At 46.5% G+C, this 14,953-nt stretch overlaps 1 protein-coding gene across 6 annotated transcripts in view; it reads left to right on the plus strand.

Moving 5' to 3' along the window:
- ULK2 (unc-51 like autophagy activating kinase 2) overlaps positions 1-14,953 on the plus strand; it is a 71,539-nt gene that overhangs the window by 41,716 nt on the left and 14,870 nt on the right. For 5 of the 6 annotated variants that reach the window (XM_031467534.2, XM_031467535.2, XM_031467536.2 and 2 more), the window contains 7 exons: positions 512-649; positions 3,708-3,853; positions 7,461-7,747; positions 8,592-8,779; positions 9,148-9,251; positions 13,119-13,265; positions 14,572-14,762. In XM_031467534.2, the coding sequence (XP_031323394.2) occupies positions 512-649; positions 3,708-3,853; positions 7,461-7,747; positions 8,592-8,779; positions 9,148-9,251; positions 13,119-13,265; positions 14,572-14,762 (1,201 nt within the window). Of the gene's footprint in view, positions 1-511; positions 650-3,707; positions 3,854-5,584; positions 5,666-7,460; positions 7,748-8,591; positions 8,780-9,147; positions 9,252-13,118; positions 13,266-14,571; positions 14,763-14,953 lie in introns of all 6 variants that reach the window. The other variant, XM_064495330.1, reaches the window with a different exon arrangement.

The following is a 14,953-nucleotide window of genomic DNA, read 5'->3' on the forward strand; positions in this document are numbered from 1 at the left end:
AAAGAAACCCAGGAGGCTGCCAAGTGTGGGCCACAGCTCAGCTGCGCGCTCTGAGAGCTGCACAGTGTATTCTCAGTCTTCATGCGAGTCAGAGATCCCTGGGCACGCTCCCTGCCGTCATAGCTTTGTAAATATTCCAGACATCTTTGCTCTTGAACTTCCTGTTCTTGTGCCCAGCGCACCTTCCTGGAGACGCTTTTCCCTCCCATGAGCAGGGAGAGCAGGCTGAGGGGCTGCAGTGGAGTCGGGCCAGCCTGCGGGCTCTTCCTGCTGCTGCAGGGGGCGTCGGCGCGCCTTGTACAAGTCTCAGTACGCACGTGACTGCCAGGAGCGCTCCTTCAGTGACACGTGGGATTTCTTTGGCTTTATATGTATTTTAAGGTGATCATTTCTTATTCACAAGAAGTGATCATTTGGCTTCTGGAATTTTCTCTAAAACTCACCAGTGGGTAAATGAAAGAAAACACTCTGACTTGGATTTCTTTCCCTTTTCGATGACTTATGTCTGCAGGCCGTGTCAGCCCACTGTGTCTCCTCACAGTGAAGCGATGCCCATTCCAGTCCCGACTCAGATAAGGAACTACCAGCGCCTGGAGCAGCACCTCATGGGCGCGGCGGGCTCCGGCACGCACCCCCAGGGCTCCCCGAGGTGAGCCCCTTCGCATCCTCTCCGGGTGCTTTCTCCTTCCCTCTAAAAGTGTCATCGTTACTGAGAGGTCTGTGACTTTCCATGGCTGGCTCACTGTCTAGCGTACGTGTCTGATGGAGGTGTGCAAACTTGAATAATGATAGGTATTTTGTAATGGCCCTATTTCTGTGATGTGTAAGCTTGACTGCATCATGTAGTATGATTTGTATATATTTGTCCACAAGTACAATTATATTTAACAATTGAAGAAGAACTTGTTAAAAAATGAAATCTCACCAGCAGGCTGCGTGCATATGATTTATTCCTTCTGCAACTCACTAAAGTAGTAAGCATGGCCAAGGTGTGAGTCCACAGAGGCAGTAAAACGAGAACAGATGCTCAGTGGGTGAGAGACACCATATGTTTCTGGAAGACAGACAGAATGGAAGAGGGCCACCTGCCGTCGCAGGCAGGGTGGGCTGCGTGCTGTCGGAGATGCTGACGCATCTGAGTGAGCTCGGTGGGGCGTGTGGAGGCAGCCAGACGGCTCCGCGGGAAAACCGCCTGCAGGAAACAGCCAGAGTGCGGGGAGAAGGGGACACGCTCCCAGAGGGAGGCTGGAGGAGCGGCCGTAAATGAGAACGAAATGCTACTGAAAACAACCAAAGCAAAAAAGACCTCTTGGACATTACACAATATAGTAACTGAAATAAAACTAAATATTGGAGTGGGGAGGGTACAGCTCAAGTGGTAGAGCACGTGCTTAGAATGCATAGGGTCCTGGGTTCAGTCCCCTGTACTGTCTCTAAAAATAAATAAGTAAACTTAATTCCCCCTTCCCAAAACCTACAAAAATAATAGTAATTAAAAAATGCTAAGAGACAAAGTTGAGGAAATATCTGAAATAGGTGAATCAAATAAAGAAGATGGAAAATACGAATAAAAAAATTCTCTTGCAGGGTAATTTGATACAGGCATGCTAGAGAGAAAATTAGAATAGCAAGGAAGAGAATTTCCAGGAAATAATCAAGGAAGTTTTCCCAGAACTGGAGGAGACAAGATTGTAGGTTAAAGGACCCACCAAACGAGTAGCTCAGTGAATGGAAAAGGAGCCTCACTGTCCCGCAGGATGTGATATAATTATACTTGTGGACAAACATCCACACACCATACTACACGATGCAGCCAAGCTTACGCATCACAGAGATAGGGCCATTGCAAAACACCTATCATTAGGAAAACTTTTAGGAAGGGCATTTGGCAATGTGTGTGAAAATCAGTGATGCGAGTGTCCTGTGACCCAGCACTCAGCTTCTGGTAACTTGGTCTGCAGACACAGTCCCTGCCTGTGTGTGACGCTGCGTGTGTGCGGAGAGGTCAGCTGTCGTGATGGCAGAGGTTGGGCGCTGAGCCAGGTGCCTGCCGTAAGAGGCTGGTTTATTATGCTCTGTCTGTGACAGGAGGACACCTTCCAGAAAGAGTAAGGAAGCTCTCTGTGTACTCAGGAAAATTTCCAAAGTATGTTATAAAATGAAGAAAGCAAAGTGAGTAACAGCGCGTTAGCAGTGGTTCTCTAAGTGTGGTCTGTGGCTCCATTTCAGAAGGTCCGTGAGGTCGAACCCGTTTTCACCATAGTCCTAGGGTGTCGTTTGCTCCCTTCACTGCGACAACGTGTGCACTGACGGTGCACGGGCAGCGATGGGGGAGCTTCTGGCGCCTCAGGACGCATCAGGGTGGCAGCTCCAGCTATGCTGTTAGTCTTGTCTCCTCGCCAGCACACACTCGCGGCGCCCAGGAGTGTCGTCAGTGAAGCGGTGAAAGCGTTGCTCCTCTGTGAGAGTCTTGGCCCTGGGTGGACGTGGGCGCGCTGGGCAGCTGTCTCCAGGGGAGCCCTGGCCTGGCTGCTGTGGCTGCCAGCTGAATTGGCCCCTTTTCGCAGCACCGCTGGTGCTTGAGAGGACGCTGGCCAGCTGGCTGTGGGTGTCGGCAGCTGTTCTGCTGAAAGTGAACCGAGGTGGTGGTATTTTGATATGAAAGGGGCCTTTTGATGTTGTAATGTGTCAGCATTTGCACAGCTCAGTCAACAATGCGTTCCAAAGGACCAAGCACTAAAAAAAATCATCCGTGGTAGTCTAAGACCCATTTGTGGTACAAGGTGTTTTGCAGACAGTGAAGTTTAATGGAACCGAATACAAACTTCACTGATGTGGTTTCAGATCCCACACTGCAGCTAATCTTAGAAATGACCTCTTCCTGAGTGTTGGTGTAGCAGCAAAGAAAAGTGTGACAAGTGTCTGGAAAGGCTATTGGAATACTCCTCCCTTTTCCAGTTACGTACCTGAAGGCTAGATTTTCTTCAGCTACTTTACCCAAAGTAGCATGTTGTATAGTGGATTGGATGCAGAAACAGTTTGAGTGCCCAACTGTCTGTCATCTCCTGAGCTAGACATTAGAGATTTGAAAAAATGCAAAACTGTGTCACGTTTCTCAGTAATTTAGGGGGTGTTTTGGAAAATAATCATTTTCATAATCTTATGTTACATATAAAGTTATTATTTTTAGTGAATTAACAATTACAAAAATTTCTCAGTCTTAACTTTTAATACAGTAAGTATCAATAGATGTAAGTCAAATAAACAAAACTCTCTGGGGTCTTCAGTAACTTTAATAATATAAAGGGGACCTAAAAGCAAAATGTGACAGTGGTTGGTATGTTATCTACTACATTTATCAAAACAAGAGGAGAATAATACGTATTCATAATACGTATTCGGTTTATCTACTTTGCTTGTATTGGAATTAAGGATCTCTAGAAGGATACATTAGAAACCAGAAAGAATGGTAACCTTTTGAGTAGGACTGGGAAAGTGTTGAGACTGAGATACCAGGATGGGAGGGAGACCTCACTCTGTGTAATTTTATCCATTTTATATTTGTTCTGTGTGACTGTGTTCTATATTTAAAAAAAAAATCTACCACGTGGCATATTGTTAGAAAGTTTTAGGAAAAAAGACAGAAGTAAAGACAGAGCCCTAGAACCTTCCAGAGAACAAGGGCGTAATGCTGTTCTCCTCTGTAGATCTGCGGCGGTGCGAAGGTCCAACACCAGCCCCCTGGGCTTCCCCCGGCTGGGATCCTGCTCCCCAGCACCAGCAGACACGGCGCAGACCGTCGGACGGAGACTCTCCACTGGGTCTTCCAGGCCTTATTCACCTTCCCCTTTGGGTGAGAAGTTAAAGCGGTTATTTCCAGGCTTTTTTCATTATGACTGACCTGACACTGGCTTTACAAGCACTGGCTAGCGGTGGTGGGGAGTCTCCCTGCCTGGGGCCATGGCCCACCTTCCAGCTCCACCCAGCTCCTCGTTGGCTCTTGAGAATCTCTGTACTGAAAATGTGATAGTAGACATGGATCTTATGGATAAAAAGTGTCTCCATTGGGTTTGGGCTCTGAATGTAAAGTCAGAAGCGCTAGGTTAACATGTGTAAGATGCTTGCCCTGCTGGCACTGAGACTTAGGAGGTTGAAGGCCCGCAGAGCAGTCTCAGCCCTGGGCCCGTCCGTCAGGCCTCCCAGCTGCGGGAGGAAGGTGGTGCTGCCCCACTGCATGGCCCCTACACCTCCCGGAAGCCGCACAGCAGCAGGGAGGACTCTCAGGCCAACCAGCCGAAGTCAGAGAAGCAGCAGCAACAACAAATCCCAACCAGACAGAAAGACAAACCTAAAACCACATTTTCCGTGTAACTAAGACAAAATGCTCCACCTGCAGAACACGTGTGAGAGAGGCCGTGGCAACATCTCATCTGAGTCTGTGAGAAACAGCCCGCAGCATCGATGGGGGACTGCTGCGCAGGCCGACTGCAGCCCTCGAGGCCCAGCAGTGGCAGGTCTCAGGCTGGCAAAACAGAACGCACGTACGCACGCACACGCTTCAGAAAGGACAGGGCCCCCACCCTCCATCACAACCCCTGGAGCAGAAATTGGAGGGAGTGGGGAGACGTCTCAGGAGGAGGCAGAGCCAGAAGGGCTGAAGTAGTGCCCAGGAGCCCCGATTCAAAAAAGCAAAAACCACAAGGATGATGATTTTTTTTTCAAAGGTTGTATAACCACTCCCACTGTTGCAATGGTTTTGAAGTTGTTTTTAGCTGAAAGACTTCAAACAAAATCTTAGCCCTCCCTCACCCATCAGCGGCTCCTGAGGCTCTTCAGGGCCTCCAGAGAGGAGGCCCAAACCTTATCCTTGCTCTCAAGAAAGAGGCCCTTCCTTGGGGTCCGGTCTTTACCTACTGACCCCACCACTTGGTCAGTGCCTCCTTTTGTAGATACATGTCTCTTGTCTGCTTGAACTCCTGGAAGCCTCCCTGACTCTCCCTCCTGTTAGTTGGGTTCTCGGAGGTGCATACGGAGGAGGTCCATGCGGTGATGTGCGGGAGAGGGGCTGGGAGCTCCTGTGATGGAGAGGGGGCAGGGCAGGCATGGGCGAGACACTGACCGCAGTGAGTTCTGAGACCGTTTCAGCCTGGCCCAGAGAGTGTCCCCAAGCACTAAGTCACCCACCCCCCACCCACACACTCAGGGCTGCGCGCAGCGGGGAGCGTGGCTCGGCAGGAACGTGGCGGGTGGAGGGACGGCGGCTAGGCTGTGGGTCGGCTGCGCCCTGCACTCCGCAGGCCCCGACCCTCGGTACAGTCTCTGTTCTCGGCCTTAACAACATGCCTTTACAGGCGCTGCGGGCTTCCCCGGCTCTGCCCCAGCTCTCAGCTTCAGGGCCGGGTCTGGGGTCCTTCCACCTCTTGCCCCCACCCAGCGCCTCGGTCGCCTAGTACACGTGAGCTGGGCTCAGGTTTCGCTGGTTACGCTTTGTGAACGGCGGTGTGCGGTCTGTGCGTGTTGCCTGTTTCCCCCCTTTATTGGTTTTGAGCCATTTCCCCGTCCCTTGCTGTTTCCCTCTTCGTAGTTGGGACCACCCCTGAGCAGCTCAGTCGGCGCTGCTGTGGGCGCCCTCGGGGCCGCGAGGCCAGGCGCAGAGACCCGGCAGGTCAGAGACGTGTTTGCCATTTAATAATTTTGATCCTGCCATAAGTACATTTGAGTTACGTTTTTCCAGTCTTAACAAAATAACAATTTATATGAAATATTTTCTCTGCTATCTTGTTTAGGGTCTTGGTTTAATGTGCTCTAGCATAGCACAGCCAATCAGTTATCGTCTGAGTTTTTTTTCTTTTTCTGACAGGTTTTTCTTTTAATGTTTTTATTCAAGTATAGTCAGTTTACGATGTGTCAATTTCTGGTGTGCAGCACAATACTTCAGTCATATAGGAACATACTTATATTCCTTTTCATATTCTTTTTAATCATAAGTGACTGCGAGGTATTGAATATAGTTGCCTGTGCTGTACGGTATAAACTTGTTGTTTATCTGTTTTATGTATTGTAGTTATCTTCTGAGTTTATGATTCTTTTATGAAACGAAGACTTAGGAATTAATGTAACTTAGCTAAATTTTGGTTATTGTTACTCAGATAATGAAAATTACTCCAGAAAATGAAATTTCATTACTTTGATCAGTACTGTTTTTGATAAGAGCTTCCAGTTAGCATCAGATAAAAAAGAGATGTTTATTTGCTTTATTATATAAAATATATATGCCTGAAAAGATACGCGTAAATCACACTTTTATAAGCCTTATGTGCATTTGAGGAGTTGGCCAGTTAAAGGAATTTTAACTGGGTTAAATTTAACTGTCAAAATTAAAGGAATTTAAGCTGTGTTACTTAGAAAAGAACTCTTTTTTAGGGTTAGTTTTCCAAATTTTGTGTTTCCTTAACAATAGAGCTTGGACAACTTTCCCCAGATCATAACATGTTGTCAGTGTTTATTGTGTGTGGGCATACATATGGCAGAGCCCAGTTCTGAAGAATAATATGCTAGAGTTAGGATGAGATTAAGCCGGGAGTGGTCAGCAGCAAAAGCTCCTAGCGGTGTCTGTTTTTGGAACGATGATTGTTATTAGTCATTGAGAAGATTTATGTGTTTTTAATGTTATTGGTGGTAGTTTGGCTTGCAAGTTGCTCTGAAGAATTTGTAACTGGAGCGCCAGGCTTAGTGAATGTTAGGTTGGCAACCACAGGATTTGTGTGGGGAAATCCCTTGTTGTAGCCAAATGTGCACTGTGTCAGGACACCCCTCCCAGGTTCTTGATACGGGGACCCCTTAAGAGGCAAGAATATCTGTGGATAAGTGTTTTCTTTTTAGAGAATATGATACTTCAGGTTTTAAATGAACTTCATTAAACTGACAAAAATAAATATCCATATGTTTGTTATCTTTAGACAATAAAATCCAGGAAAGGTATATTAGTTTCCTAATTTTCTTTGCAAAATTTTTGGTCGGGGGCAAAGAAAAGGGGTTATTCTAGGTTAGTTTGAAAAGTTTCTTTAAATTGCTGTGTGAGAAAAGGGAGTATTTATGTTGATGATGCACTGGTGTGTGTTCAGGTACAGAGCAGGAGTCGTCTTGCTCAGTGTTGCTACTTGGTTCTCTTTGATGCTAATTAGACCTTTGTTACTCTGAGTTACTGGCTTGACGCTGTTAAAAACAGCTGACACTTCCATCCTCCTTAACTTCCGTCCCCTGAGGACACCAGCAGCCATGTGCTTGTCACTGCTTTGTAAAAGATGCCAGAACTTGTCTCTTGCCAGGTAGACAACTTTTGGAATATCTCATGGAAAACAAGACATTCATTAGGGTTCTCATGTTAAGAACTGTCTTAATTCCTCAGCTTGTGCCCTGCGTTTGTCTACTTTGGTGAACAGTGCCTGTTTCTTTGGCAGGTTCTCCAGGGCCGCAGACTCCCTCACCACAATCTCTCTTGTTGGGTGCTAGGCTGCAGAGCGCCCCCACCCTCACCGACATCTACCAGAACAAGCAGAAGCTCAGAAAGCAGCACTCTGACCCCCTGTGCCCGTCCCACGCCGGGGCCACATGCAGCCCCTCACCTCAGCCCAGTCGGCCCGGCAGCCTCGGGACCTATCCCACCAAGCACATGGGGTCCTCTCCACGGAGTTCTGACTGGTTCTTTAAAACTCCTTTACCAACAATCATTGGCTCTCCTACTAAGGTGTGTTTCTTAAACCCTTTTGTGGATGTTACAACTTTGTTAAGTTAACATTTGTTAAGCGGGGCATCTTGTTCTGGATGGTGAGCTGAGGTCCAACAACAGACCACAAGAGAAATTGAACTAGAGAAGTTGATTATGCCCAGGTCCCGGAAGAAGGACCCAGCACACCTCAAGGGGCCACACCAGGCTATCAGGTCAGAGTGTGGACCTGGGGCACGTGCCTTATTAGCATCCATGGGTGGAGTGCTTGGGGGCTCCTGGGCTGAGGCAGGGTTGGTCAGTGCAAACCGAATACCGGGGTTCTGGTGAGCTCCACAGGGTCTGATCTGAGGGCACACGGGGGAAGGCCTGGGGAAACGGGGGGACTGCAGATCAAGGGCAGGTGGGGAGTCGTATCCGGAACGTCCATTTACCTGTGGCTGGGCGGCCGTCTGGGGTACGTGCTTGTCCAGTGGCTGGTGCCAGTTGAAGGTTCCCACAGACTATGTGGCCAGAGTGGGCGTGGAGGCAGCAGTACCGTGGGACAGCAGGTCCTGAGATAGCGTAGTGAGCCCTTGGTGGGAATGACTCAGGAGAAGGGCTGCGGTTTGACGAGCACGTGGGGTGCGCCAGCACAGCAGATACCTGCTGAGTGCTTTGTGTGTGGTAGCCTGTGTAGTTCTGAAAAAAGGAAGCTGAGGCTCAACGTGAGTGAGCCGTCAGGGTCATTTGTAGGAAGCAGAAGAGCCGGGATGGGAACCCGGGTCTGCCTGCGTCTCTGTCCCTTCCCCGTGTCCGTGCCGTGAGCGGCCCCACGCTTCTGAACGCTGCCGACATCTGGTAACTGGCTTACGTGTTTCTTTAGACCACAGCTCCTTTCAAAATCCCTAAAACACAAGCGTCTTCCAACCTGCTAGCCTTGGTCACTCGTCCAGGGCCTTCTGAGGGGCAGTCTAAGGATGGGAGTGACCCACGGGGGTGTTCTCGCTGTCTCTCAGCACAAGGAGGTGAGAGGCAGAAGCTGGAGCAGCAGATCAAGGCGCCGTTTGGCAGGTACGGAACCCTGTTTCCTTCCAGCCTTCAACATGTTTCCGTCAAAAACAGCCAGACCGAGATAGTTCAGTGGCTGCTTTTTGCCTCATGCTCAGTGATACTGATCCGTTACTGTTAAGGAGACTGTAGATGCTGCCCATCCCTGTGTGCGTTCAGAGCTCTTCTCCCTGAGTTGTCTGCTCCTGTCTTTGCTTTATTTCGGTTGTTGAAGTTTATCTCTGCCTTGAGTTGCTTGGTCTCCATTTTTTGTCTCCTTGTTCACTGCCTTTCCATTAACCCTTTTATGGGTTGGCTTAAATCACCCTTGTTATTTAAATGTCTGGATTTTTTTTAAAGTATACATTTATTAACATCATTCTTCTTTTTAGATCTGTCAGTACTGGGAAGTTATCAGATCAGCAAGTGAAGGCACCTTTAGGTGGACACCAGGGCAGCACAGACAGTTTAAATGCAGAGCGGCCGATGGATATCGGTAAGAGAAACTTGGTTTCTTTTGGGGCAGGTTATTTGTTTGTTGATTTCCTGTTGTTGCTGCTATAAATTACCACAAGCTTGGTGACTTAAAACAACACAGATGTATTATTTTATAATTCTGCAGTCAGAAGTCCAGCATGGGCCTCCCTGGGCTGCAGTCAAGGTGCTGACAGGGCCGTGCCCCTCCCGGAGGCCCTAGGGCAGCATGCATTTCCATGCCTTTTCCAGCCCAGAGACGGCCCTCCTTCCTTGGCTCGTGGCCTCTTCCATCCTGAAAGCCAGCAATGGCCAGTCTAGACTCGGACCTTCTGCCTATATTTAAAGGACCCTTCTGATTACATTGGACCCACTGGATAATCTGGATAATCTCTTTATGTTAAAGTCATCGAGTAGTTCCATCTGCAACTTTAATTCCTCTTTGCCCTGTCGGATACATAGCCTGTGGAAGGGAGCCAGGGGTTAGGGCGTGGATATCTTGGCTTGGGTCTGGGGCCTCATTGCTCCACTCGTCTACTTTTAGGAACCTGTTGACCCAGCTTTCTCCATCCAGCCCCTGTCCTCTCACCTTCTTTCTCAAGAGCTGAGAGATAGAGACTTTTTATCATGATAATCAGCAGCCTGAGGTTTAGAAGGAACTCTGACCAGAATTGTTTTTATCATAGGCTAATACTGGCCAGAGTTAGCCTGAACACGCATGTACTCTGGCATTTCTTGTAGCAGGCCGTTCCCTATAGAACCGGAGGCCACTGGGGGATCCCGACTCTTTCATGGTTGTTCCGGGACCTTTCTGTCCACAGACCCACATCTCGGTTACTCTGGACTGCTTGTCAAGAATTGCCAAGGGCAGGTTCCAGACCCTAACCCAGACATGTTTAATCGTGTTTTCTGGGAGGAGATTATAGGAATCTGGGTCTTTAACAAGCTCCCCTTGTGCTTATTATGTGCACTTACATTTGAGTCACTGTCGTAAACTCTGTGTTCTTATTTTCTCTGTAATTCTTTACTGACTCTCCCATGAGCCTCCTCAGGAGGAGAGATCTGGACCAGCACATGTCTAGCTGAGTGCAGTTTGTAACCCAAAGGGAGTGTGCTAGGGGCTTCATGCCTCACTCCACTCTCATCTTGCTCGCATGGTTTCTGCAGAGAAGCCTGATGCAATCTAGGGGCAAATCCCGCCTGGCTATGTTGCATACAGTCCTCTTGCCAGACCCAGATTCACGGTGTCTGAGATGTTCACATCTGTAGTCACGAGAGCCTGTGCTTCTCTTGTGATGTCCTTGTCTGGTTTCGGTATCATGGTAAGACTAGCCTCATGGAGTGAATTGAGAAGTGTGCAGATTTTTGGAAGAGTTTGTGAAAAATTGGTTTTCTCTAAATGTTCGGTGGATTCACCTGTTGAGCCAGCTTAGCCTGGGGTCTTCCTTGTGAGAAGTTTTGATTGCTGGCTCACTCTCTCTACTTGTTGCACACCTGTTCGTGCTCTTAAATTCTTGAGTCACTTTCTGGGAACGTGTTCCCTTCGTCCAGGTTACCTAGTTTGCTGGCACACGGTGGTTCGTAGTAGTCCCTTAAACTCCTTTTTCACTTCTCTCAGGGCAGTGGTGATGTCCACTCTTTCACTTCTGATTTTAATATTTGAGTCTTCTCTTTTTTTTCTTAGTCAGTCTAGCTAAAGGCTGTGAGTTTTGATCTTTTTCAGAGTATGAACTTTTGTTTTTTTTTCACTATTGTTTTCCTGTTTTATTTCATTGATTTCTGCTCTAAACTTTATTATTACCTTCCTTCTGCTTGCTGTTGATTTAGCTTATGTTTATGGATATGAAACCAGATTTTTTCTCTTAAAGAGCATTTAGGCATAAAATGCATCTTTGATAATTTACACTTCTACTTTTCTCTCTTCCTCTTGAACTTCATTGTCATCATTTGAAGTCACAAATTTCTCTTTCTAATCATGAAGTTTCAGTGTCTGAAAATAAAAACTGTTGATAGTATAAAACCTCAAGACCTTAGGGAAAAAATAGGGTCATTGACTCTTAAGATACACCCATGACAATCTTCTTTCCTTATACTTACTAAAATAAAATCGTAACAATATTAAGTAAGGAGCAATCTGTGCCATTTGATACATCTTGTGTGACAACAGGTGCTATTTAATCAACTTCCACTTGCCGTTCCTTGCTCCCTGGAAGACTTTTGTGAGCTCTCTTCTGCTGTTAAATGTTTTAAGTTTGTTATGTTCTGTTGCAGATAAGATGGACACTTAGACGTAAATTTTTTCTGCATCTAGTTCAGTATCTCTCTAGTTTTACATTCATGATTTATGTTAACTCCTGCCTCCATTCTGTGGTAATGTGATGTAATGTGACGCTTGAGTCTGAAACAGCTTTGGACAACTTTGATTCTGCATTGTTTGGTGGATGGGGGGGTGTTTTTACCTTTTCTTGGTTTAGCCCAGGCTCAGTCCCTCAGGCCCCTTTGACCCCTGTCCCACCTCCCTTTCTTCCTGACAGATGTGAAGATGTGATTCTAAGGCATATATGTACTTAGACTCAACTTTCTGTATCTTTCTCAAGCTCTGTTGCTGAGGAGAAACTCCTGATTTCCCTTCAGTTTACCTCACGTTTTTTAAAATTGAAGTACAGTTGATTTACAGTATTAGTTTCAGGTGCACAACACAGCGATAGAAAATATTTATAGCTAATACTCCATTTATTATTATAAAATACTGGATATATTCCCTGTGCTGTGTAATCTACCTTCGTAGCTCATTTATTTTGTGTATAGTAGTTTGTATGTCTTAATCCTCTGCCTCTGTCTTGCCCCTTCCCCTCCCCCCCCCGCTGGGGACTGCTCATGTGTTCTCTGTATCTGTGAGTCTGTGTCTGTTTTCTTATATTCACTAGTTTGTTTTTTTTTTTTGATTCTACATGTAAATGATAACAGTATTTGTCTTTCTCTGTCTGAATTATTTCACTAAGCATAATACCCTCCAAGTCTATCCATATTGTTGCAAATGGCAAAATTTCATTCTTTTTTATGGCTGAATAAAAGTCCAGTGTGTGTGTGTGTGTGTATTACATATATACACCACGTCTTCTTTATCCAGTCATCTGTTGATGGACACTTGGGTTGTTTCCATGTCTTGACTGTTGTAAATAATACTGCTGTGAACATTGAGGTGCGTGTATTTTTTTGAATTAGCATTTTCATTTTCTTCAGATACATGCCCAGGAGTGGAATTGCTGGATTATACGGTAGTTCCATTTTTAGTTTTTTGGGGAACCTCCATACTTTCCACAGTGGCTACACCAAATTACATTCCCACCAACAGTGCATAAGGGTTCCCATTTCTCCACATCCCCACCAGTTTTTGTTGCTTGTGTTCTTTTTGATGATGGCCATTCTGACAGGTATGAGGTGGTATCTTGTGGTTTTGGTTTGCATCTCCCTGATGATTAGCAGTGTTGAGCATCTTTTCATGTGCCTGTTGGCCATCTGTATGTCTTTTTTGGAAAAATATCTATTCAGGTCCTCTGCCCATTTTTTAATCAGGTCGTTAACTCACATGTTTATTTCCAGTTCTTGGTTTCCACTTTGTCAAATTATTCTCAAGTGTGATTGCAGTTCACATATTTTAGAAGTATACAGAAGTAACTGAATTCTAGGCGTTAGTGTTAGAGAAGATTCACAGCTGTGAAGAGATGACCATAAAGTATTTTTAATGGAGATCTGTATTGAATTTTCTGATTTTAAGAGTAATAAACGCTTATTGTTTAATTTAAAAAAAACCCTTGTATGAAAATACAGGTCTCCCTGTAGTCCCACCCTCAGATGCATAACACATTTTATAAACGTCTTATTGCAGCCCCCGCAGGAGCCTGTGGTGTTGCCCTGGCACCTCCTGTGGGAACGGCGGCAGGTTCCAGGGCTGTCCTATTCACCGTGGGGTCCCCTCCACACAGTGCTGCAGCCCCCACTTGTGCCCACACAGTCCTCCGAGCAAGACCCTCAGGTGAGGAGCTGTCTTAGTACCGTCTTCGGCTTGTGCGTGGGGTGTGGGTTCTGATGATGACTTAGTGGTGTGACTTAGGTAAGTCACGTAACTTCTCTGGACTTCAGTTTCTTTACCACTGACATGGAGATCATGATTTTCTTTACCTTAAAGGGTTATAAAGGGTAAATGAGGCAATCTTTGTGGGAAAAAGTTTATAACATAAAAGGTACTGTATTGTACGTTTGTAATAGTGTATAACGCTGTAGCTTTGTGACGTAAATGTGAGGCAGCTGTGCACGTTGGTGCTGCACAGCTTGTGCTGAAGGCTTATTCTCCTACACCAGTACATTTTTTGAAAATCATAGACTGTTGTATCTTTTTTTTTTTTTTTTTTTTTTTTTAAGAACTCTAAGTTTTAGTTTCCTACTTTGAGCTCTGGTCTTTGTCCTTAGTCCTGTGTACAGGCCGGTAGCCTGGTTTTATCTGCCCTGTAGATAGGTAGTTAACACCAACGCTACGAGTGTTTTCCAGTTGTTCTTGACAGGAGTGATCATCTGACATCATCCCGTATGTTGCACCTGGTGTCCCCTAAGTTCTCTTATGCTCAGTCAGTTACTAATTGAGACACCAGTAGATTAATAAGTAGATTGATAAGCAAAAGCTATAAATAGTCAACGAGAGAAGAAAAAGAGCCAATGATCTTGACTTTGGGATTATTAAAAGTATTAGAAAATAAAAACTGTATTAAGAAAATAACATTTTATACCTGCTAACTAAGCCAGGATTTAAAAACCATAATGTGCACTGCCGTTGAAGCTAAGTGGGCCCTCTGTGCTCACTGCTCAGAATGTGGCGCAGCGGCTTACAGAGAGCTGCTGATGCGCTCATGGCAGCGTTTGATCTGTGGTCATCCCACTCCTGTTGATACACTGCTTTGGAGTGTTTATCACAAGTAGATGACTCAAAAGACGGGGAGATTTCATCACAGGGTTACTTGTGATATGAAAAATCAGAAATAGCATGAAAGCCTCCAGATAAGCATTCTGTATATAAGTTTAGTGAGCCGCTTTGTAGCGGCTTTACAAAAGTAGAGTTTTACAGCTGTGAAGACTGTGGAGCAGCAGGGAGAGACATGTACGCTGTAAATTTGTTCAGAACGGAATATTTTTAAAGTAGCTGTGGTGATTTCTGTAACACAGACATGCAGACAGGGAGTAAAGGGAAGATAAAACCTCTTCACGTGCGTGGACAGGCTCGGTGGCTTTCCCCTGGGCCCTTCTGTGCCCTGGCCCGGCACTCACTCGCCTGTGTGCTCTCTCCGCAGCCGGCTCTGGAGGCTCCCTGTGCGGCCGTGTGTGCACAGGCTCCCCACCCGGGCCCTGCTCGGGGGCCTCCCCTCCGGGAGCAGAGGCGGCTCCTGGCCTGAGACACATGCCTTATGGTGCTTCACCCCCCAGTCTGGAGGGGCTCATCACCTTTGAAGCCCCTGAACTGCCTGAGGAGACACTGATGGAGGTGGGACAGCTGTCGTGGTGTGACATTTAGCGTGGCTGCAGAGGACAGTGGTCTGGGGACAAAAGAGCAGAATCCGATAGCAAGGCCTGGCGGGTTTTCCCTTTCATTTTCTATTTGGAAAACATTGCTGGTGTCTTTTCAGAATAATGTTGACAGTGGCGTGCGTAACAGCTCTGGTTGGTAGGGAGGGA

The sequence above is a fragment of the Camelus dromedarius genome, chromosome 16 (assembly GCF_036321535.1).
Source record: "Camelus dromedarius isolate mCamDro1 chromosome 16, mCamDro1.pat, whole genome shotgun sequence".
In the NCBI taxonomy this organism is placed as follows: domain Eukaryota; kingdom Metazoa; phylum Chordata; class Mammalia; order Artiodactyla; family Camelidae; genus Camelus; species Camelus dromedarius.